The sequence below is a fragment of the Pinus tabuliformis genome, chromosome 1_1 (assembly GCF_031772625.1).
Source record: "Pinus tabuliformis cultivar Carrire ecotype Pingquan chromosome 1_1, CPIR1, whole genome shotgun sequence".
Lineage (NCBI taxonomy): Eukaryota > Viridiplantae > Streptophyta > Pinopsida > Pinales > Pinaceae > Pinus > Pinus tabuliformis.
In genome coordinates this window covers 485,246,376-485,272,916 of record NC_142297.1, presented here as the reverse complement: position 1 = coordinate 485,272,916, position 26,541 = coordinate 485,246,376, and the positions used below count along the sequence as shown (strand labels likewise).

Below are 26,541 nucleotides of genomic sequence, written 5' to 3'. Positions count from 1 at the left end.
TTTTCTAGGGGCTTCTAGGTTAGTTAGACATTGTACCTCCTCATATAAATAGACGAGAGGATCATTTTCTTTATCATCATCATCACTTGTGAACTCAACCTCTCTTCTTGAGAATTTCAGCCTCTTTTCCTTGTTCGAAAGATGTGATCTATGGAGCAAATCTTGTCTTGGATCTATTGTCTTGTCTTTGGAGAAGTTATCTTGGATTGATCATTGGATTGTACATGCATATTATCTTGTAACTGCCATGTTTATTGCAAATTTTTGTTTTCATGTCTAATGTATGGAATAAATTGATGATCTAGGTTAAATTTGTGCCCTAATTTGTTGAAAATCAATTTTATTGGAGGCTAGGTCACATTATTGCTTGTATTTCTCATAGTATGATATGTGAATGGAAATCCCCTTGGTGATCTCGTGTTAGCTCTCCCAAGTGATTTTCAATCCCTCACAAAGGTAATAGCTAGAGTTTTGAATCTTGATGTTAGGGCATCAAAACATCCTTATTCCTTTGCAAGTTGTAGCCAACTTTAAGAGCTCATAGACTCCATCAACCCTAGGACTAGGCATTGGTCGTCCTTTGTTGGTGATCAATTTAAATTTGATCCCTAAACTCTCTTTTCTCTTTTTCCTAATTCGACCCCTTAAGGCCTGTTAACTTATACAACTAGGGTCAAATTCCACTTTGGACAACTTATTTGATGGAGATGATTATTGCATTCAATTTCTCTTTTTGAGAGGACCAAAATTGACCTAAAGATCTCTAAATTTGGACAAGGAGAGATGGATTTTTGAATTTATGCCCACACATGCAAATTGAGAAGGTCGGTCACATCATTATGTATGCTCTTGAAGCCCAAACGACATGTCACTTCACCCTCAACAATTTGTATAAATAAGAAAGACCTCCAACCTCATTTGGCACCTCACTCTCTCACTCATATCTTCTTTCTCGTCATTTGATTGGTTCGTACAACTATTGGGCAGCTTAATTCTCTCACACGTGTGGCAAGGAGTACAAATTGCAAGGCCGAAATTTCAGAGTGTGTTGCAGCTTTGATCAGTGTTGACCAGGGGTGTTTTGACCACAATTGACTGTGTTTTTTCCACCAAAATTTTGATCTTTGAAGGCCACATCTATTGGCACAAAACTGAGGAGTTCTGGGCACATTGACCGAGGTTGACCACAAGATTGACCGTAGGCAAAAGAGCAGACTTTGACCGAGTTTGACCATCCGTTTTGGGACTGTTTTGACTAATCTTTTACCAACTTCTAAGGCTGAATTTCACTATCCTAGACCGAGCTGCTGAAGGGATGATTTGATCGTGAACTGTTGACTGGTTAGGGCACACATTGTTGCTGTTACTGGGACAGATTTGCACTTGAGTTGAATTTTGTCGACTCTCTCTCTTTTGTCTCTGATTTGGATAGTTGATTAGATATTGGATATTGAAATTGATATTAGTTGATGTACTCTCTCTGCTGAACATTTGAAGATAATCTAATAAGAAGAAGATTTGCAAGGGTTTTCCCCATAGTGGGTTTTAACTTTTGCCTTGGTCATTGACCAAATTTGGGTGTCTCTTGTCTCTTGGCTATCTTTCGTTGTGCATTTGTCTAATTGTTCTATTTGCTTTAATGCCATTGGATAATGGAAGAAGTAAATTGTTAAATTAGATGCTATTGGATATTGCTGAAGTGATAGTTGCAGAATAGAACAAATTGATGAAAAATTAACATGGTATCAGCGCTGAGGTGAAGACAAGCCTAAGAGACATAGAACAAGAGCATCCATTTTGTAGCAGCTGTTCGAAAAGGGAAAATCTTTTGATAAAAATGTCTTCCTCATTCTTCAAGGAGCATGAGAGGTTGGGTGACTCATCTAATTTTACGACATGGAAAGTCAGGTTGGAGATTATAGTTGATAACACTGATGTTTTGGACTTTATCCAAGGAAGAGTACCCGAGCCTCTGGAGAATGCTTCCACTGCTGTCAAAAACAAGCATAAGAAAGGTGAGTTAAAAGCAAAGCAAATTATAGCTGATGGTTTACAAGATAATCTACTTGCGTATGTTGGAAATTTGAGAAGGTCTAAGGACATGTATGATAAGATAGCTGGCATGTATGAAGTCAACAATTTGAATGAAATCATCTCTTTGAAAGATCAACTCATAGACACGAAGATGAACAAAGGAGAATTTGTGCAATCATACATAATGAGGATATCTTGTTGTAGAGATCAATTGCAAAGAATTGGGGAAACCACAACTGACAGGGAATTGGTGATTGTAACGCTTAGAGTCCTCCCTGCCATTTGGGAAACCTTCATTACTACTATAAGCAACAACAATAATTTCCTGTCATTAGATGAGCTTGTTGGAAAGCTCACTCAATGGATGATATCTAGAGGAAGAATTCAAGGATCAAATGAAGGAGAGCCCTCTGCCTACGTTACTCAAGGAAAGAAAAAGAATGCAAAGAAAGGAAATGGAAAGCCATCTAAATCAAGAAGACCTCCTCAATCCAATTGAGATTCCAAGGATTCAAGAAGGTGAGATAGAGATGTTGAGTGCTACAATTGTCATCAAAAGGGTCACTATGCTCGAGATTGTCCTGAAAAGAGAGATGCTCCAAGAATAAACTCTTCAAGGTCCTACAACAATAACCATGGCTTCAAAAAAATGGGTCATATGAAAGAAGAGATGATAGAAGAAATGGAAGAAGGAATGAAAGAGGAAGAGACTCCCCCGATGATCATGATGATAGCTATCATCCTCCAAAGAGGTTAAGGAACTCCAGGTATGAAGGCAATGCTACTAATCAATCTGAATATATTCTTATTTCCACATTATCTAGTTCATCTCCTCTGGATTCTTGGGATAGTTGGCTGGTTGATAGTGGGGCCTCTCATCACTTTTCTGGATATAAGGAGGTTCTCTCTAATTTGGTAGAGAGGGAGACCAATTTGAACATTATTCTTGGTGACAATACCACTCATCTCGTAAAGGGTTTTGGTTCTGTCAAATTTCATTTGAACTCTAGGGAATCTGTCTTGCTTCATGATGTATTATATGTGCCGAGATTGAAGAAGAATTTGGTTTCGATATTTGCTTTGGAGGATAAAGGAATGAGGGTTAAAGGAAAAGTACTTGGCCTGCTGAATCCTACATGAGAAATGCCTTCACATTGGGATCTAGGTTTGAAGGACTCTATAGAGTCACTGGAAGACCTCTTCTAGCTATGGTCCATAATACAAATCATCAAAGCGAGTTGTGGCACTGAAGGCTGGCCCATCTACACTATGATGCACTTCCAAAATTGAAGAAGTTGGTTTCCGAGATCCCCGATGTTCAAGCTCAACATGATGGAGTATGCCCTGGGTGTGCAAGTGGAAAGAAGACAAGGGGACCATTCCCCTCTAGTGAAAACAAGACGAAAGAAATTCTTCATCTCATTCATTTTGATATATGTGGTCCAATGCCCGTGCATTCACTTGGGGGTCATATTTATTACATCACCTTCATTGACGATTTCTCAATTAAGACCTGGATATAGTACTTGAAGCATAAGTACGAGGCATTCGAAATATTCAAAGAATTCAAGGCTTTGGTTGAAAATCATACAAGGAAGAAAATAAAGATCTTTAAGTCCGACAATGACGGGGAATACATTTCAAATGAATTCATAAACTTTTGCAAGAAGGAAGGAATTAAGAAGGACACCATTGTGCCCTACACTGCCGAACAAAATGGAGTGGTTGAGAGAAAGAACGGGTCCATTATGGAAGCTGCCCGAGCCATGCTCCATGATCAAAAGCTGCCAAAGTTCCTTCGGGGTGAAGCAACAAACACAATGGTGTATGTTCAAAACAGGTTGCCTCATCAAGCTTTGGACAACAAAACTCCTAAGGAAGTATTCACAGGTGTCAAGCCCGATATTGGTCATCTCCGAACTTTTGGCTACCCCGTGTATTTCCATGTGCCGAAGGACAAAAAAACAAGCTAGAAGCTAGAGCAAGAAAAGGTACGTTTGTTGGATAAAGTGAATATTCTAAAGCATTTAGAATATATATTTCTTGTCAGTGGAAAGTTGAAATTAGCAGGGATGTAACATTCGATGAAGATGCTGCCCTTAGAAAAGCGAGGGACCTCCCTCTGCCTTCTCCTCCTAAAGACAAGAGTGATGATATGGATATTCTAGAAGGTGCTTCTCTGCCTGAATCCAAGAAGGACATCGTTGATGATCCCATGGAGCCTATGGACCCCTTAGATCCTCCTACTAGGAAAAGACCACTTTGGCTCAAGAACACATTACAAGATGCTGAGAAACATGCTGCTGCCCGTGGAACTTTCAAGGAAAGAAAGAAGCCATGCAGGTAGCAAGCTTATGTTGTAGCTATGAGCAAGATGGTTCAAGTTGAACCTAGTACCTTTGAAGAAGTCGTGAAGGAACAAGTCTAGAAGGATGCAATGGCCGAAGAATATGAGTCTATTATGAAAAATGATGTATGGGATATTATAGCGATACGGAAGGGAAGATCTGTGGTAACCTCCAAATGGCTCTATAAGATCAAGCATGGGACTGATGGAAGCATCAAAAAATACAAGGCAAGGTTCGTAGCTCGTGGATTCTCTCAAAAAGAGGGAGAAGATTACGATGATATATTTGCTCTTGTGGCCTGATATATAACCATTCGTTCGATAGTAGCCCTTGCTACAAGTCAGGGGTGGACTCCTCCATCAAATGGATCATGCTAACATTGCTGAAGAAGGAGATCCAAAGAAAGTCAAGCCCGTAGACATTAGGGACTTACACTACTAAGCCCTTTGCTTGTAGCCTTAAATATCTTATTTTATATTTTTGATGTTTTAGAATTTATAGGTTTTTAATATATTTTTGGAAAAGACATTTTAATTTTTTATAAGTTTATAGGTATTCCTCTAGCTTTGGAGGGAGCCCCCAACATCTCCCAAAGATAAGTATCTGATTTCCTTTCAGTTTTTGGTTTCATGTACTCATTTAGTTTTGATTATATTAAATACTAATCATCATTCTCCTATATTGTCTTGATTAGGAAGACACTTGCTATATCCTCAAGGAGTATGGAAGAAAGCCACCCAAGATAAGGTTTGTCAAGAAACAAAGGTATGCCTTAAACTACAAAACATTGACTTCTTTATTGTAAATGTTTATTCATTTGACAATCTATTACTAAAATTGTTGTGTCTAGCTATATTGAATCATATTGATTCTTGTTCTAGGTGATTCATCAATCGATAAATTTACCCCTCATATTCTTAGCTGATTTTATAGAACCCTAGATAGGTTCTCTGAAAAATCCTATGGGTATACTAATGTGAATGTCTAAAACCCTAAATTGCTTAGGGATATTGAGAAGTTCTATTTGAAGTCTTATTGATGATGTCATGTTTAGGATTTTGGGTATGATCAGGAAAACCTATCTTGTTAGGATTGAATGATAAAGTCTAAAATCTCAAACATTTGAAGCATTGATGATTTTGGGTTGGTATGTTTCTATATTGAAACCCTAACTCATTAGGGTTTGGTGGAATGTGTAAGCAAGACCTTTATAATGTCTTAGAATTGATTTCCTTGATATGTGTGTGTTTGTTCGATCAAAACCCTAGTCTAATCAAATTTGTTATATGTGCAACTTTTATTGATATTTGTGAAGTTGGGTTTGACTAACACATGATATGAAATGCCTATGAAGTCCTAGATGTATGAGTTGACTTGTTTGTCGGTGGTCATGAATCCTAGGGTTTGGAACTAAAGCCCTAGTCAAAGTTTGATGTTCTAGGATGATGTTGTTCGGTAAATCTAGGGTATTGCAGTGAAACCCTAGTAATAGTTAAATTCTTTAGTATGCGTGATATAATAATCTGAGATCTATTTATATAATGATTGATGAGATTGTGAAAATGAAATTCTAGGGTTTTGGAGTTAAACCTTAGTAGAAATGAAAATCTCTAATGTATAATGACAATATGATGATTTGAGATTTGTGTAAGGTTGTTGAAATCTGAGTTTTGGTTGGGATTTTTGTTTGATTGAAAATCTTGGGTGTGCAACTAATCCTAGTGGAAGCTGGTCATGATAGTGACTAAGCTATGATTGGTTTTGATTGATTCTTTTGTATGAAATCTAGTATTTGTATGAATCCCTAGTGGAAAGTCTAACATATGAATTATGAAAGCTGTTAGATGCCTTGTAGATCGATATTTGTTTGAATTGTTTCTATGGTTTGCTATATGTTGTAGTAGGGTATGTTACACCTTTGAAGACACATTGAAACCCTAAGTGGAATGAAAATTGTTATTAAGTAGTCTGGGCTTTTATGACAAAAACCCTATCAAGATGTTGAAGGGTATATGTCTCTTGTTTGTAATTAAGTGTGGGTATCTGATATGTATAAAGTTGAAATGCTTCTGTGATTCTGATATGGATAACTTCATGCTTCTACTAATTTGATTGTACTTGCTATCTAAGTTGTGCAGGTACACAATCTTCAATATTGTGAAGATGCTCGTTGATGTGATAAGCATGATGAGGATGATAAAATGGTTGGAAGCCACGAAAGATTATTCTCCGATGACGAAAAGAAGTTAATTTCCCTGAGGAAGCTTGAATAGAAGAGATCTCCCTAAGATTAAGAGGGAGTCTGGATAAAGAGATTCTCCTTGGTTGAGAGGGAGGGCATAACTTGGTTTTGACTGAAGAATGAATTTTGGAGGATATGTTGCTGCATGAGAAGTAGGAAAGGAAAGTGTATGATTGAGGAATCTTTTGTCAAGGATTCAGTTGATAGTCCTACTATGAAAAGTTGAGAGGCAACATCAAATTGTCTGAAAGACCCTGAAGGTTTGTATTTGATTATGTACATATGAAAGTATCTTATTGATTGGGGTTGTGTTTGTGTAGGTGAATCTCTCGAAGGTTTTGATAGCATGCTGGTTACCAATCGTTTGATTGGGAGAGATTGGTCAGCCTTGATCTGCTGGATCTAGGAGTGTTGAGGCTTTGCCAATGAAGCATTCCATGGGAGGATATCTGGCTGACACTGTGTTGATGTCTAGGTCCCAAAGTTGGAAAAGGTGGTGTTGATTATAGAGCTTTGTTTTTTCTTGGATACACACCTGGATTTTTGGGTTGGTGGTTAGCAAGTAAGCTTGATGGTACCTAGAGGGGCTGAAAGCTTGAGTCCACCTTATTCCCACTTGGATAGATTGCCCTGGTTAGGAATTTAGTCCATGGCATTGCGATGCCTAAATTGTTGATAGACCAATGGATAAATTGCCCTGGTCAGGAATCTAGTCCACGGCATAGCGGTGCGTAAAAGTTCTTCATGGTTCATATAGTTGAGATATTCCATTATATTTGTATATCATGAATACCTCCCTAGTTAAGAGGGTGTGTTGGAAAATGTAACTAGGTTCTATCTTTATTTAATGTATTTGAGTCACCTTGTAATGTACTTGTCAAAAGAATAAAGAAAAGAATTATTATTATTATTATTGTGACTTATTAAAGCATGCTTTTCATGCTTGGGTCACATGTTTTAGGTCAAATTCTCCATTGAGGACTTCTAGGATTTATTCTGAGTCAATAAAGTCATTGTACTTTTAAAGAGACCCTTCTTGGGCTTTTGAATCATGTAAAAAGGTTAAGTATTGAGTCAAATGTAATTTATGTATCCTCCACACCACGCTGGCCTAGAACTTAGAAGAGATCAAGTTGGCCTAAAGGCACCAATTCACCCTCCCTTGAAGCCTATAAATAGAAGCAAGTTGACTTCATTTGGATAACTTCATCTCAAGCAAGTTCAATATCTCTAAGGAAGCTAGGAGTGCAATTTTTGACGCCGGGAAGTCAAAAGAAGTGCGAGTTGGGTGGAGTCTAAGGAGAAGAAGAAAATCGAAATTTTGGTGCCTCTCTCTTTGTTTCGTGCCCTAGATTGGGAGATCGAAGTCTTCCAACTTTCCAAGTTTCACTGATGTTGGAAGCCGCGGCCTAGTCGAAATTGCTGGAAAGAGGTCAAAGATCTGGGAGGTTGACTTGGTGTGGAGGAAGGTCTAGTCTTTGTCTAGGGTGAAGAGTCTCAAAGAATACTATTGAAAGGAAGAATTTTCTTGACTGGGTTTTCCCCTCGAGGGGGGGTTTTCCTTGGCATAGTGCCTACATCTGGTGTCCATTATTTTATGTGCTATTGCTTTGGTAAATGCTTGATGAACTAAAAGAAAGAAGATATAAAGAATCGTAATAACAAATCAAGAACATCACAAGTAATTATCAAGAATAAGAAAATCTTTCTGCCTTTCTGGTTTTCTAACATATATGTCAACAAAAGCATGTACAATGATGAATTAGATATAGGAAACATAAAAACATGGATTAAAGTTTTAAACCATATAACATGAATCTTCTAGAAGTGATAATCTTCATCAACCATGTCCACAAGTTACAAGTTCTCATTTGTATAGCATGTAAGGGTGCACATAAACAAAATAACATCGAGTGTAGTCCATTTCTGAACCGAAAATACATCAACAAATAGGCTCTAGATGGCCTTTAACATCCAGAAAAATCATGCTATAACAAATAACTACATATCTTCAAAATCATTGCCTATCTTGGGATCTTTGTTATTAATATCACCCTCTAAGCAATTAAGATAAGATCCGAGTTTTGTTAGTAGTACATAACCACCAGTCCGTGTAGGAAGAGCTGCCCAAATCTAGTGTATAAGAACCACAGTCCTGTAAAGAGGGCCGAGAGACAATCCTGTAATGAATGATGAACACAGTCCAAGCTACTATTTAGGTGAATCTTCCCTGTCTGAGTTGCTGTGTGAGCACACAGTCCACAGTCCGAGCACCACAGTGCACAGTCCGAATTTTGTCACTGTAATAAGGTCGAAAATCTATCCTGTAACTATGTACCAATCCAATGTGTAAGAGTCCTAGACCCAATTTGAGATATAATCCACCAACCCGAGATAAATGTATTACTTGCAGTTTCCTTAAGATTCACGAGATGTGAATCTTCATCTCATTGTCTTTCCTCTGTGTGGATGATCGAATTAATGAGTGAAGAATGAATACGTATGCCTAATATATAGTGTTCATGTCTCTACAAATAGGCTGACATGAGTAGGCCAGTATAGGTCGGCTCATTGTCCAGAATAATATCCTTAACTTAAAAAATTTATATCTCCCAAACTATTTGGAGTTTTGGGCCAAGTAAGAGCTCATTGGAAAGGCAAAATTATGCTCTAAAAGATGGTATAGGTATCATATTGAGAGGTTGCCTCTAAGGTAGTGAAAAACATTTTTTAATGTGATTGGTCATCAATTAGTGTAGAATTGGAGGTAGGACAGAATGGCTTCATGGAGAGTAAGGCCATTTGGAAATGTAAGGCTTCATGGTGACATTTATTAGGAGAGCTCAACAATATATATTTAATCAATGACAATTATTGACCAACACCAAATGCATCGAGATGGATGACAAACAATATAATGATCCAATTTAGATCATTGAATGATTAAGTGTCCCTTATTGAATTGCCCTTCCTTGATTTGTCACCTTAGCTCTGATACCATGTTGAGAAATCTAAGCCAATAAAAGTAGGTGATTTCTCTAGCAATAATAATTGCTTGTGAATATCTTTTTACTTTTTCTTGATTTGTTCTACTTTACTTGATTATTATAGTGTTCTTTTCTTCAATTAGTTACCAAAAACGCAATGACCAATAAGACAAAGAACACAAGATATAGGCTATTAGCCAGGGCCAAAACCTCTCCAAACTTGAGAGGAAAACCCACCGGATTCTTCTTCTAATAGAATCTTCAATTGATGATTTCCAAGACCAAGAAGCTTGACCTACTAACCTCTCCAAGACCAAGTCACAAGGCTTCGTTGAAACAAATCTTGTTCCTTAAGTCAACGCTGGTCACACTGATTGTTCCACCACAGATCTCTACTTCTCTTTAGATTTTGGCCTTATTGTCACAGGCCTGCAATTTTCTGCCTCTTCAGAAACCCTAGTTGCAACACTTGTGAGAGATAAACAATGATTTATCTCTTGATTCCCTTCTTGCTTGGATAGTGACTTTTCTTTGGCAATTCAACTTGAAAGGTGACTTGGTTTCTTCCTTGCTTCAACCTTCTTAGATGACTGTGGTAACTTGGCTACTGCTGCAGCAGATAATACCTATCTTCCTTGCACGTGTGAGAGATATTTACCCTAAAAGCAAACCCAAGACACTTCGATTCTTTCTTCTCCTTTCTTCGCTAGATGAGAGGCTCCTTTTCTAGTGTTTCTCACACTTCTTCTATTTCGGATGCTTGAATGAATGATCTCCAAGTAAGGTTGGGTCCTGCTTTATATAGTGATTCGCCCCTATAAATAAGCCGACTTGTCTTTATGCCTAGGACGACATCTCCTAAAGTGATCTATATCTTCTTTGGATGGCTGACTTGTTGAGTACTTGTGGCGAGGTCTTGGAGGGTTTTTTGACTCTTATAATGACTCAAATACATATGTAAGATGCACAAGAAGGGTCTCTCATATATGACAAAGACTTATTTGATTTTATGACCAATCCTAAGAGCTCACATTGAGAGCATGAAACCCATGACTCAAGCATAACATAAATACTTTTATTTTTCTTCTTTACATCAATTACATAAAATCATGATTATACATGCCATTATGAAGACTGAACCTAGTTACATATTTCAACACCAGCTTAGTGAAGTAAATTGCTCCATGTAATTCATCCAACAATTCATCAATGACAGGAATGGGAAATTTATCTTTAATAGTGAGCTTGTTGAGCTCTCTATAATCCGGACACATATGCCATTATCCATCCTTTTGTGCACCAATACTATTGAAGCAGAGAAAGAACTTTGACTAGGTTGAATTATATTGGCCTTTTGCATTTCTGCAACCATATGTTCAATTTCACTCTTTTGGGCATAGGGATATCTATAAGGCCTTATGTTTGGAGGAACACTTCCTGGAATCTTTTGAATAGCATGATCATAATAACGAATAGGTGGAGGCCTTTGGGAGTCTCAAATACCTTGGAATGATTGTCCAAGACTTTTTGGAGATTTGGAGAAATAGATAATTTCGATGTTTGAACCTCTAGTGAGCATAATTGTGCAATTACCCTGTTGTTCTTTCTTCAAAAGCTTTGTCATGCCATTAGAGCTGATTATCTTCCTGGTGTCCCCGCGATACCCCTTAATTCAATTTCCTTTCCTTCCCAATTTTTTTTCCAAGAAAAGTTCTTTAAAATTAAAAGCTATCGTCCCCAAAGATTGTAGCCATTGGACTCTCAGTAGAACATCAACACTACCCATTGGAATGGAAAACATTAGACTATTCGATACATATTCCCCCATGGTTAGCTTGATACTATGGCACTTTCTAGAGCAATTTATAGTTCCACCATTTGCAACCATCACTTGCCACTTTGGTGCTGGATATATAAAGCAATTCAATTCCTTGGTTATCTTACAATGAATAAAAGTATGGGTACTACTTGAATCAATCAACACTATTACTTTTTTCTTCTTGATATATCCTTCTATCTTGAGAGTTTGAGAAATGGTAATTTCCGCCAATGCATTACAAGATATGGTCAGATTCATTTCTTCTTTTTTTGGGTTTGGTTCCTGGTGTATATCCTCTTCTTTTTATGTTTCTTGTTCTTTTTCTTCCTCTTCACAATCCGTGTAAAATAATTTCTTCTCAACACACTTATGACCTTTAGTGTATTTTCTATCGCAACTGTAGCAAAACCCTTTTGCTCTTTTTCCCTCCAATTGTTATGGTGTCAACCTTGTCGGTTGTGGAAGGCTAGGAGCAACAACACTTCCATCTTTATAGTTGAGTGATAGACTTCTTTGTTGCCATAATTTTTCTTTCAACTTTTGTTACTACCTTGGATGGTTTCTCTAATGAATCGGGTTCCCAAAGGCGAACCTCATGTTGGATGTTATCCTTTAAAGTCCCTATGAAGACATTAATCCTATGCTCCTATGGAATATTAGTTACCCTGATATTCAATTTTTGGAAGTCCTCAATGTGCTCCGCCATTGAACCCTTTTGTTTGAGATTTATTCATCGGCTAGAGAAAGTGTTTCTTTGTATCCTCATAATGTGCTATCATTTCCTTTGTAAAAATTGACCAAGTGAAACTGATTGAGTTCTAAAGATTAAAATGCAATGTAGACCTTTTGTGTGTGTTGCACATCATGTAGATCAAAATATTGCTCCCTCTATAGTACCCATGTCAATGTTGCACAAAGCGGGGACGTTTTTTGGAAGCGGGGATGCGGAAGCGTCATTTTCCAAAAATCTAGGAAGCAAAGCGTCTGCTATATATATATATATATTTATATTTTTTTTTTGCATTTATACTCAAAACAAACATCCCAAATACCAAATTAGTTGTAGAAGACATGAAAACATGCATATTTTTGCATAAATCAAGATAGATATAGCATCCATTGTACATTAATGATTAATTATTCAAGCATCAACCATTTAGATGCATCAACCATCTAGAATCTAGATTGTCTAGCCTTTGCCTCTACCTCGATTGTCTAGGGATATTAGTCAACATTGCCCAATTTTGATCAAGCTACCTAATTCAAGACTTAAAATATGGTAGAAAAAGCTTAACATGCTTGATCGATGATTTTGACTTGATTGAAAGGTAATTTTTTGCTAAGGGCGTGACAAAGGAGTTCAAAAATTAACACCACCAACACTAGGGTACATATAGGGCTTGGTGCTCTTGATTAAATGCTAATCACATATCTTCATACTTGATCTAATCTAATGACATGCCACAATCCCATTGATCCTGAATTCCTGAAAACTGTTAAGTCTGCTGAATTTTGAATAGGATATGAAATTCTATTTTCTCCATATGAAGTCCAATGAGGCTGGAACCACTCTCAAACATCCTTAGTCATTTCATGGTAATGTTAAAAATTTAAGTAAAAGGATGAAAATGAAAAATAAAGGAGAATGTCACTTTTACTTTAAGAATTTAACATTACCATGAGGGAGCATCTGCTATATTTATATTTTTTTTGCCTTCATTCCTCACCTTAACTCAAGGTGGACCCATAGAAATCGTACGGAACCGTACGGGAAGCGTGCGCTTCACCCTCTGAAGCGCCACGCTTCGTATGACCGAAGTGCCGTACGAAGCGCGCTTCAGAGATTCGGAAGTGCACTTCGGAGGAAAGCTTCAGAAATTTCCAGGAAGCGTCCAAAACAGGCGGAAGCGTGCTTCCGAATTTTGGAAGTGCGCTTCCGGGACGCTTCCTGAACGAATCCGCACGGGACGCGCTTCGGGCCTTGGAACCGGGGGGGGACGCTTCCTGCAACATTGATCCATGTTACTGGATCCTTGCCATCAAACTTCTTCATATCTATCTTTGGAATGTGGTGGGTCTTAAACCCAACATTGGAGCCTCTAAAATCATAATTCATATTCTTTTTCTCCTCATCATGATTTTCATGGATGGCCTTGTCACCACTGGGAAGTCTTTTTTCTAGCAACTTTGCCAAACTTTCCTTGCCATCAAACTTCCTCATATCTATCTTTGGAATGTGGTGGGTCTTAAACTCAACATTGGAGCCTCTAAAATCATAATTCATATTCTTTTTCTCCTCATCATGATTTCCATGGATTGCCTTGTCACCACTTGGAAGTCTTTCTTCTAGCAATTTTGCCAAACCTTCCTTCAATTCTTCTATCTTGACATTCATCATTGCTTCCATGTCTGCTTTTAAACCATCATTCAAAACCCCCTTGTCCCTTTTTATACCATTTATCTTAACATTCATCATGGCTTCCAATTCATTTTTTGTTACTTATATATATATATCTATATATATATCTATCTATCTATCTATCTATCTATATATATATATATATCTTACACAAATTCTCATTGATGATACAAATTCACTGATTTGAACATAGATCTTCATCTAGATGTAAATTTTACAAAGTAACATTATGCATACAAATACAATTTTGACATAAATGATAAATGATAAATTATAATACATATTCAATTCATCAATGATCCAATAGGAGAAAGACAAGATAGTAAGATAAAGATACTGTAGTTTTCTCATTAAGTCATCAAAATCAAAATGTGTTATTGTTTACATAGGTAGTGCAATGTCAATGGAAAATAGAAATAGCAAATACAAAACAAATACAACTACAAGTATACAAGCCTCAAGGCAGTAGGTAGCTCATGACTCATGAGTCATCAATCCTCATAGTCATCATCAAAATCAGCATCACTGTCCTCATCATCATGGTCACCACTGCTCTCCTCTGCTGCATCCTCTTCCCCTGTATCCAAAGTCATCTCTGCATCTGCTGGTGTGGAGGATGATCCCTCTACAATATCACCATCATCAAATGTGACAGGCATTAGCACTGGATCATTGAGATCCAAGTTGGCCAATGCCAACTCAACACTACTGTCTAGACCCATATCATCAGGCAAGACATCCCACATCTTTGTCTTTCCCTTCAACCACTCATCCCTCTGCCTCTAAATAAGACGAAGGTGGGTGTGCCATACACCATTGTCTCTGCCCTGGACTGCTCAAGCCTGCTCTTCTTAACACTATACAAATTCCCACATGTGCTCCAACTCCTCTCGCAATAAGAGGATGAACTCACCTGAGAGAGGAGCCTCATGACTAACTTCTATAGAGGAGGGCTTGTTGCCCCATGATTTGCCCACCAAGAATAGGGCTTCTTAGTCCACTGTCTCTAATCAGATCATATCCTGTAAATCGACTAGTTCGAGTGCAAAAACTCTGCAAAGGCATCCTCCACCTCATCAAGGGATGATCGATTTCGAAAAACCTGCCTAAATGCATCTTTCCTCCCCTGTGAGATTTCACCATCCATGTGAGGAGGGAATATGCGGGAAGGTCCACCATTCAACCACTCATGGCTGTAGTCAATGTTTTAAGACTCCGACTCGGTCGAGGATCGACTCCGACTCCGACTCCGAAACGGTAATGACTCGACCGACTCGATTTCAATGACTCGGTCGTTGTAAAAAATACATTAAATATTTATTTTTTTTATTAAAAAACATAATTTTAAAGATTTTCATTCATGTTTCTAGAATCCAAACACACAGCATTATAATATAGATGGAAGACTAGGGGGTTATTCCCCCAATCATGGAGGGATATGTTAATAAGCTAGCATAGAAAATATAACGGGACATTCCCAAACAAACCAATTCTTAGAGAGATTGGTAAGCACTACCAAAGTTTGTTGATGGAAAGTGTGGTTGTCTTGAAATAAAACTATTTTTCAACAAGAACTTGATAACCCAAGGATCACAACTGCAAAGGCATGTGGATTAATGATGAAAACCATCAAAGTGTGGGGAATTAAAGGCCATAACACCCTATTTCTAGATCAACAAGAGAAAGATTGGATAGTTGATCTCCTTATGGGGTAAACCACTTGATGAATCTCAACATTCCAACAACCCTCACAAAGACGAAAAAGCTAGCTTTGAAAGGAGGTAGACTTCAAACAATTGCAATAATCACCACACAATCATATTCTTCGTTTCATAAAGAGTTAAAGGGCAACCCAATGGTAACAATTGTTGAGACAATCATCCTTGATCCACATGAAGATCAAGAATTCAGCTTTGAAAGGACATCAAGAATAACATAACGTAACCATGTTGAAGCTTCGCATTAAAGGGCTAAAACTCCTGGACCCAAGTTGCATCAAGAATATAATTGTCATCAGGGATCCTTCTTTAGTCATCAAACTTATGAATAATGTGACTACTCTGACTGATGGCAAACTTGCTCGGCATATTTTGAGAATCCAAAAGGAATCATATTGCTATGGAAATGTAAGTATTTCCATGATCTAATGGGGCATAGTTTTTTGGTAGATAGCCTCATCAATGATTCAATAATGCTTCAAAATTGAATGGTGGAGTTTTAAAAACAATGAGGAATATCCTCCTTCCGATACAATAGTTTTTATAACAAAAGTCATCCTTGAATGCATGCCCTCCATGCTGCATTTTAAATGAGGTGCAGATCATATAGATGGGGGAAATTTTCAATTGACATTATCACTCCTGTACCTTTGTACACTGCTCAGTTAACGAATAGCTGGCACTTTGAATTGATCTTGACATCAAAGTGTAACGAAGGTGAGATTATGGAGCCATTCATAGGTTTTGGTAACTCTGGTTTGGAGAGTCAGAATTGGAGCAGAGCTCTGTAAAGCTTGCCACCCCTTCAACTGCTTTCTTTCAATTCAACTCCAGCATATCACCTGGGAAGTAACCGTCCCTTTAGGCATGTCTGGATTGGAGCAGAGCTCTGTAAAGCTTGTCACCCCTTCAACTGCTTTCTTTCAATTCAACTCCGGCAGATCACCAGGGAAGTAACAGTCACTTTAGGCAATGTCTGGTTGAACTTTCAGTAGTGAGATAAACGAGAAAGAAGCAGCACATCAAATGCTGGAAGAAGTGGCCATGGAAAATCAAGAATCACAGCCCGCATATGTCAGCTAGGTGAAAAATCCCAAAAAAATGAATATTTTAATGCGGTTTACGTGTGCCTGGCCGTTCCCTTGTGACTCGGCCGAGTCATATCGGAACTGGCTGGGTTGGCCGAGTCACCCATGACCTCCCTCAACCTCTTCAACATGATGTATGAAGAGGCAAATCGTGTATCCACAATCTTCAACAATGATAGATTGCTGTACTCCTTGTAGATAGTGAGGGCATTTGTATGATTTTGTACAAAGTTACGGATATGCCGTGCATCCTCAATAATGTTACCAATCTAAAGCACATCAGAAGCAATAGATTTTAGTGCAAAGTTCAATGAATGGACAATGCAAGGTGTCCAAAGCACTTGTGGTTATTTAGCTTCCACAATCATGCCAACAACCTTGCAAACAGGTGCATTATCTATAATGATTTGCACACAAGAATCAACACCTATATCTTCAATAAATTTAATGAACAACTCACCCATATATTGTGCATCCTTGTATTGTCCAAGTGCATCCACTACTTTCAAGAAAACTGGACCATTCAAGGAAGACACCATGAAGTTGATGAGTGGGTGTTGTGCTGGATCTGTCCATCCATCAGAAACAATGCTAACCCCAGTTGTTGGCCATGATGCTTTAATAGGATCAAACATTTTTTCTACCTCTTTTTTTTCCTTCGTCAACAATGTGGTTCTAAGCTTCTTTGACCCAGGAGGCACATACCCTGATGGAGCCCCTTGAGTTAGAGCTCAGAACATCTCAATAAATAGAGGTGAGCGTGCAACATTAATGGATTTGAAGTTTTGATAGAAAAAAAGCAATGGTGAGATCAAGCCCTTCACGTTTCTCCTTCTGAAAAATCTTGTCCATTGGACCAAATGAAATTGCCTTTCAAGTTTCAAGAATGGAAGGGGGTCATCATTCTTGGTTTTTTTTTTTTGATTTTGCAGTCACATTTTCCATACCAACATTAGACTCTCTTTCCATTTCTTTCCTCTTTGGTAAAGACAACTTTGTACAAGCTCCAATTCCACAACTTGGTAAAACCAACAAATGACCTTTCATACGGAAATATGTGCTTGTGAAAGTATTGTGGCAATAACTGCATTTCCAACTCACATTGCCTCCTCCCTTCACCTTGTTGGGTGGCCCTTGCTCTCTTGTGACATATTACCACAAGGGATATTTGTTAGCTTGAGGAGAAAGTCTTCCCTGAACATTACTTGCAATAGAGGGAACACTTGCAATAGACTCTGATGAAATTGGGAGAGGAGGGGCATATCCAATGGGGACATTCTTCCCCTTCCTTTGCCCCTTCCCTGCTGCTCTTGATTGAGCCATGAATGCTGTAAAAAAATAAACTAAAAATGCACAAATTTGTAAAAGAAATGCATATGCAAACCGCTGTAATAAAAATACAAAAAATAGAGAGAAGATGTACTTACCTGTTGCTTGAATCTCCTTGAAAGCGCTCCCACACCCTTTGCTCCTTGCTCCCAAACACCCACAGCAAACCCACAAAAAACTAAACAACTAAATGTGAAAGAAGAATGGAGAAAAGTCACTTTATAATGTCGTGCGGGTTCTTGATTTTCGAATTTGAATCTGAAAATCGGGATACGATCCAGATTTGGTTGTGTCTTGATCGGACATGACATGTCCTGATTTTAGGACTCGAGTGCGCTCGAATCGTGTCTGATTCGCCGGATTTGGGAGACGTCGGGCCTGGGGGACGAATTCGATTTCTCAGGATATTAGTCAACATTGCCCAATTTTGATCAAACAACTTAATCCAAGCCTTATAATATGGTAGAGAATTCTTAACGCGCCTGATCAATGATTTTGTCTTGAGTGCAGGGTACATTTTTCTAAGGCCTTGACAAAGGAGTTCAACAATTAACAACACCAACAATGGGGTACATATAGGGCTCGATGCTCTTAATTAAATGCCAATCACATGCCCTCATACATGATATAATCCTATGAAAGGGCACACTTCCATTGATCCTGAAAATTGTTAAGTCTGCTAAATTTTGAATGGGATATGAAATTCTATTTTCTCCATATGAAGTTTGATGAGGTTGGAACCACTCTCAAACGTCCTGAGTCATTTAATGGTAATGTTAAAAATTTAAGTAAAAGGATGAAAATGAAGATAAAGGAGAATGTCACTTTTACTTTAAGAATTTAACATTACCATTAGGGAGAATCTAGGAAGCATCTAGGGAGCATCAAGGGGCACCTTGGGAGTATTCGGAAAGCATAGTTCCTCACATAACAGTTCCAAATTTCGCAAAAAAAATACAAAAAATGCTACGCGGAACCATGTGAACCATCCACCTTCTCTCGGATCCACTCGCGATCTGCGATGCATACATGCTCGAACTTCCACGGATCTGTGAATCGGGTAGCTATAATTGCGGATCGGGCCCCTGCAGATCCAATTTTCCAGGATTTGCCAAAAAATGGTGGAACCGCGGATCCGATTTTCGGATTTGCAGCTTCGTCGAAGGATTGGTTATAGATTTGTACGTGATGCGGTTCCTTAGGGGGGTGGGGGGACGGTTCCTGCAACTATGGATATAAGCCCTCCCTTTGTCTCCTATGGTGAGACACATCCTCATTTGGGCTCTGGAACATCTGCCAAGTGTCTGCTGCAAGCTAAGTCACATGACACGAGGACACGAGACACAGAGGACACGTAAATACGAGTATTCAATACGAAACGCAGCGACCTTGAAACAGGACACGGGGGACACGTTTTATATATATTTAATAATATATATATATATATATATATATATATATATATATATATATGTATATACCGAAATATAGTTTTTTATCCATATTAAATTGCAAGTTGCAGCTTATCTCATCAAATTAAAATATAATTACTTCTCAAAGTTCATAGTTCACTTTAAAAAAAATAAATAGAATCAAAATTTACTATTTAGAAATTAGAATGTGATATGCTTGGTCTTGATTCTTGAATATTCAATGTTCATTGTTCATGTACAACTTACAAGCACATAAGAAAATAACTAAAGTCTAATCTTATTGATTTCCTCTGCCCCTCTTGCAAGAAAATGCCACAGCTTTCCCTTTCCCTCTAGATGTAAATGCTGGTGCTGGTGGAGTTGGCAGTGGAGTTTGCTATGCTCTAGAAGCTGAAGAACTAGAAGTAGGAGCTATAGAAGGTAGACCACGTCCTTTACTGGTAGCAGGGGTAGCCCAAGCAGGTGGTGTCACCTGGAAACATTACAATCTCCCAATCTTGAAATCCTGAAAAACTGATAAGTCTGCTGCATTTTGAATGAAATCTAAAATTCTACTTTCTCCATATGAAATCTAATTAGGCCGGAACCACTCTCAAACATCCTGAGTCATTTCATGGTAATGTTAAGACTTTAAGTAAAAGGATGAAAATGAAGATTAAGGAGAATGTCACTTTTACTTTAAGAATTTAACATTACCATGAATAGCATATCAATACTAGGGCCTAGACTTGATCATTAAGCTGCCCCACTCAAAAATTATTTGTTTCTTTCAAAAAAAATTGCAGCTTATGCAGGCAACGTTTTCTATCAACGGAATATGCGTTTTCCAGATGCAAGACACGACGAAAATCAACGAATACGTTTTACATTTTACAAGATATGATGAAAAACGTTTTCGACACGTTTTAGGGCCGTTTTCGTGTCCGACACGTAAAATACGGGACACGAGACCTTGGAGGACGTGTCCTGTGACTTAGGCTGCAAGTGTGAATCCGTCTGGGCATGGTGGTCCAGGTTCATCATCCTCATCCAAAAAAGTGGAACACGAGCAATCAATGAATGGTGCTGAGGGATCCATGAAGTGGAAATCTGCGCTTTGCTATGGTCGAGGCCCATGGCTCTCAACGCTCACCCTACAAATGCCAATATGACCCTGTGGAGGGCTTGGATCTCGTATAGGGAGACTACACCCCAAATGGAGACCCACCAACAATCTTGTATACGATCCAATGCGTCCCCTCACCTTCCATTACAACATATCATTAGTGCAATTGAGTAGATAAGCTTACAAATCATATAACCAAGTGGATACTTCATGGTGGCCTGCCCTTCCGTAGTGGGCTTTAGAACGTACAAGTGTCTCCAAGTTCAAGAAGAAGGTTAACCAAGGACCCTATTAGGTGATTTCAGCCTCCAAGGGGGTGACATGTCCATGGTACATCCATCAAATGGAAGGTTGCATGTGATATAATGATGGAATGGAATGGGGCATAAGGGGAAGCCTCCAAACCACATGCCACAGTACAAGGGTGGCCATAATAAGGGAAGCCCACACTTGGGTGTATAAGTGTAGGAGGGAGCAATCATGGTATATGAGTTACCCTGACCTTTGTTTTACCACCCTTCTTCATATGCCTTTTATCTTTTATTGATTTTTCTTTTGTAATTGCTCAGGGGTTTGAGGGGATGAGATCATGATGTGTAAGATATAACAGTGGATATCTTCTTTAAGGTGGGGCAGTTCATCGTCCACTAAGGGTTGGGACAATCTTGGGTTCCTTAATGATGAAAGGGGTTGATGTGATGGACCCTAGCAACCAAGGTGATGACCATGATAGGGACAATGCTGATGTTTTGGCTTTTTCCCACGTGCTAAAGGTGAATGTCCCGACCATGTTTTGCATTTTATGGAACATTTCCTATTGAGAGTGGCCAAATTATGCATTTTCTTTTTTTTTTAGCTGCATCAACCTCTAGGGCATCGTTCCATATCCGACCTAAAGTGTGAACAATGGGCAGGGGAGGCTAACTTCTTGTGAACCCAATGGACAAATGTGGACCCGGATGGGAAATTTGATGAATGGGGTTATAATGAGCGGAGGGGGTTGATGTATGTGGTGTCGGGAAGCAGGACCACGCAACCAATATTGGGATTTCCCATGTAGTGCCACCCTTAAAGCTAATAGCCAATAAAGGAGATCCCATCGGACTAGGATACAAAGTTAACCATCAAGTTGGACAAATGAGACAAGAATACAAACCAAACTCACTCTTTCCGTCGAATCACCCCACCAATCCATGCCCAATAGTGTCCATGATAAAATAAACAAAATACCCAATTACATAATGAAAAGCCATACCTTCGAGGTTGGAAGGCCCACCTTCAAACATACGATCATAACAGATGGGCGAGGGACCACATGGTTGGCTCAAGTGGCAGAGACAATGGAAAATCGAGCTATCTTGTGGTTGCAAGGGGCTACCGGCTAAGGACCATCTAGGTGAAAATTTTCTCCTATGGATATCACCCACAAAGTGGTGAGTAACAAATCACACATAGAAATATAATACAAAATAGAAAATTATGTTGGCTGTTGCCAAATGTGAAGATTGCACCCTTAATTCTTGCTATGGAATTCTTTTGTGTGCTCTTATACTCTTTGCTTCTCCTCTAGATATTGTGATTGCTTGAATAGGATCTGCTTGTAATCCACTGGAAAAAAGAATTCTTTTATCTTTGACATCATCTTGCTTCATCTTTTGGCTATTTTCCTCTCTTCCATGCTAGCAAACATGGCATATGATCCCTTGAAATTGCAACTGGACACTCTTGCTAATTTTGTGCTCAGTGGGTCTTGCATCTTCCCAAATTTAAATTATCTCCTCATCTTGTCCAATCTATGTTGCAAGAAATGCTGAAACGTCTAGAAGTTTCCGAAAAAGGGACGAACTGAAACACGACCCCCGGAAAATAGAAACGCAACCAAAACACCATATATATATACATAATAAATAGTCAATATTAAATAAACTTTAACACATTATTTTGCAAGAAAAGAAAGAATGAGACATATAAATGACATTTTAAAAGGAAATCCAAATTTATATTGACTCCAACAGATGATTACATGATGCAAATATCCAATATTAGCCTTTATAGATGAGGCGTTACATCCAAGACTCTAAAATCATCCTTTATATGTGAGGCTATATGTGCTAAAACTGAAATAAAACATGAACTAAAGACAATGATGGCTACAATAACATATCATTACTAATAAAACTCCAAATCCTCATCAACAAAGATAGAACAAGATGCTTGTTCAGCAGAAGAGGCAACTCTACTAGTACTTCCAGTTGCACTAGCATCACCACTGGCACAAATATCAAAAGCAGAAAGAGAAAGCTCTAAATCTAGACATTTTGCATCCACATCCCAATCTTTATGAGGTCCACTTGTATATTATTCACCCCTATGAGACACAAGGCGTAGGTTTGAATGCATATATACAAGGTCATTTGCCTTTTGCAATCCCAACCTATTGCGCTTCACACTATGAATGAAACTGTAGGTGCTCCAATTCCCTTCTGTGGATGAAGAGCTTGCCCCTTGTGATAGAATACGAGTGGCAAGACTTTGCAAATGAACACCACTTGCCCTATGACAAGTCCACCACTTAACTGGGTCCATTGTCCTCTCATCCAATGCTGATATGTCTGTAAAATCCTCTAATCCAGCAGCAAAACAGGAAAATTTTTGCCTCACATCAGTTTGTAAAGAAGCTGGAAATATCCTCTAAAAGACTTTCTTCACTACATTGGCCATCTCCTTGCCCATTGGTTTATTAGTGTGTTTTGGTGATAGATGGGGCCCACGCCCTTTTTCCACTCCTTGAGATGGCCAAAAAAGGCCAAAACAATTTAATTTTTCCTTTTCGGCCGCTGAAATTCGGCCTGTACCGGCTGAAATGCAGCCGGCCGTACTGTACAGCATTTCGAAATCGCAAAACGCTGTACGGTACAGACGGCGGTCTTTCAGCCCCGTTTCAAGGCTGTTTCGGGCCGTCCCCGATACTGGTATGCCACCATTTTTGGCGTTTCCTGCAACATAGTGTTGAATCAATGCATAATTCCTGTGTCTTCAGCCTTATTCTATAGCAAGAAACTTAGGTTTTACCTTTCAGCAACTTTGGAGTCTCTGGCATGACATCTACTATCTCTTATTTCTAGTTTCTGGTTTTGATTCATTTGCTTCTCTCTTTCTGTTTTGCTGTCTATTTCCAGCTCCTCTACCCATCTCTTTAGTGCCTACAAAGGTTTTTTTACTGCCATTTTTCCATCTCTTAGCTGCATTTCTTTACTCACATGAGTTCTCAGCTCAGTTCTCTCTCTTTCAGAGTTCAAGCTCTGCTTTAATACTAAATGAAACAGGTTAGTGTGGTGTCCCAAAATCACTAACTTTTCTGCACAACAACCTGCAACAATTGGGTCACATGGATGGGTGCCAATATGAACACACAATCACAAGCACAAATTCAGAACCATATATATACTATCTCTGGCTTAGATATACTTTTATTAATATATTACGTCAGAGTACATGGTTTACACAACTACAATCACTCAAGAACTCGTCATTTTCTCTTGTTGGATCTATTAACTTGGCTGCCACCCTATCACCTACTCTAGCTATTTATCTCCTGTACTCTTCATCTTTTGTTGTTCTAACTGATTGTTTGTGCTTTGTCTTCATTGGTTGTTATGGCTCCTTGTGTCTGTTTGGTTTCCTTTCCTTGTTTCCTTCACGCCTGTCCACACATTTTGTCGTGCCATTCTGTGCTTTCCCACCCCCTTCTATGTACCTCTGCACTTTGATTTATTTCCAAGCATTTCATCTTTCAGCACGCTTTTCTACTAAATGTGGCTCGTCCATTTCGCTGGTGCTCTATTCTTCTTTGTCCTCATGAAACTATTTATTGTTCCGCTTGTATGCTTCTGCACAAACACTCTCTGTCATGCCTGTATTTCCTTTTAGTGCGCTCTATCCACACTTAGAACTCTGTAGCTCCTGCATTGCAGTGTTTCTACCTCTAGCTAGGTGTAAAATAAGGTTTCATGATCATCTATATTGTTAATGATGGTTCATGAAAAGTACACCTTTGCTCATGGGGATCACAAAAGTTAGAAGGTTTCCATATCCATTTAGGTCTAACTACCCTATCTATACTATGGCTTCGAATATATGACTACTACACTTTTTCACCAATTGGTGGTCATGGAAGGCGGGAACCCTACCCATACTACAACTTTGAAAATAAACTTTTTCCGTCTGTTTGTAACAATGGGATGTAGTATGCTTCAAAGTTGAACCATGTTCTAAAATGTCAAAATTCTTTTGTCAAGGGTAAAAAGTACACTATACTCTAGCGTCATATGTATTGTTTAATTTTATTTTAAATGTACTCTAATGATGGTGTTAGTTTATGCTATTTGTAACCAGGTGGCTTGTTGATTACATGAGGAATCTAGGCTTTTCAAAGACTTTATCAGACTGGCTTGGTAGTAATCTTAAGAGAGTCGATACATCGAGTGAGGAGGTGACCTGGGTTTTTGATCTCAATGGAATAGTTGAGATGTTCAACTCTTACAGGTTTGTTGCCCATGTAGTCGTTACTGTATCATATTTAATATATGTGACACAAACGCGGCACTTAATAAGTAGAAAATAGACACATGCGAGTGCAGTGTTGATCGATTCATTAACGGCATTCAGTCCTTGGTTTGTTTCTCCTTGATTGTTTTATTTGTACTTTTACTACTTGTGGTTTACAGGAAGAAAAGCTATTGGTCTTTACTGCAACACCCACCTCAAGGACTAGAGATTTCCATTGTACGTGCAGAGAACAGTGACAGATGGAATTCTGCGGTACTTGCTCAGTTAGAGAGTGTTACAAATAAAGAGCAAAGTGCCGACAATGGAAAAGTCTTCTATCATGTTCTAAAAAATGCAGGGCACTGGGTGCACATAGACAATCCAAAGGGCCTCATAGATATAATGGCCCCCTCCTTGGCAAGATTGACAAGCTCATAAGAATAACGATCATTTGAAATTGTAGATACAAACGTTCTTGTTACGAATTTAGAGTGTATGCCACGAAGCCAGCGAGGTTAAGTCGAGCTCAGATTTGATGTGGAGTGGAAGTCTATAATTGGTATAAACTACCATATACTATATAGATAAATGGTCCATTGGCATTGTAGTTTACATGTTTGCTTGTCGTTAAAAGTTTGATTTTGATGGTGTACGTTTTAATTTTGGATATCCGGGAATAACTTTTCTGGTAACCACTGTTCAAGTACACTTGTTTCATTTTCTTTATAAATCTACCATGATCGATATTATTTTTGAAGTTGTGGTTCGTTTTAACCATATTATTTAATTCTTTTTTCCTATGAATTGTTTGAATATTGGTTTGATATGCTATTATCAATCAATTCTTCCAGTTTCTTCTGGTCGTCTTGAAATTTGAGTAAAATCTAAATCTGCAACAGCTCGTTTGAATGGTTTGAGCTCATATTTGAATGCAAATCTGTATTTTGAGTGTAAACTATTTATAAACACGGAAGAAATGGTTATTAATTTGGAATGCCATAGACTTGAGTTTAATTTTTTTTAAGAGTAAGCCGCTCCAGAACCGTCTGATGTGATCTTCAATGCTTGATATGCCCGGAATCCTTCAGAGACCAGTGTGAAAGTGCTTTGTAAGGGGGCAGGCCATCATAAAAATATATCAGGTTTAAGTGCGAAAGTGGTTTGTAAAGGAGCATGTCATCATAAAACTATATGAGTTTTCAGAGTAACAATAAATTTTGTATAGGAGGGATTGTGAGAAGGTAGAAAAACAGAACTGACAATGTTCTAACTTACATCTAAGCAATTGCAAGCATCTCAAGGGGTATTCAAAAGGTTCTGAAAATAACTTATTATGCATTCCATTTCGCAAAAATCTCCATTACGAACTCTTTCTTTTGCAAATATGGACGGATAGTAGACACAGGTTAATGTGGCGATTGCCAAGGGCTAAGTGGAAGCACCCTAACATGGACGGAAAGCTACTTTATGC

The 26,541-nt window shown here is 38.5% G+C and overlaps 1 protein-coding gene across 1 annotated transcript in view; it reads left to right on the top strand.

Moving 5' to 3' along the window:
- The window catches only part of LOC149213886 (alpha/beta-Hydrolases superfamily protein), a 183,372-nt gene extending 157,545 nt beyond the window's left edge, over positions 1–25,827 (top strand). Inside the window, exons 4-5 of the mRNA XM_089392124.1 lie at positions 24,918–25,067; positions 25,250–25,827. Coding sequence (XP_089248250.1) covers positions 24,918–25,067; positions 25,250–25,508 — 409 coding nt within the window. The 3' untranslated portion in view covers positions 25,509–25,827. The remainder of the gene's footprint in view (positions 1–24,917; positions 25,068–25,249) is intronic.
- The last annotated feature ends 714 nt before the right edge of the window (positions 25,828–26,541 follow it).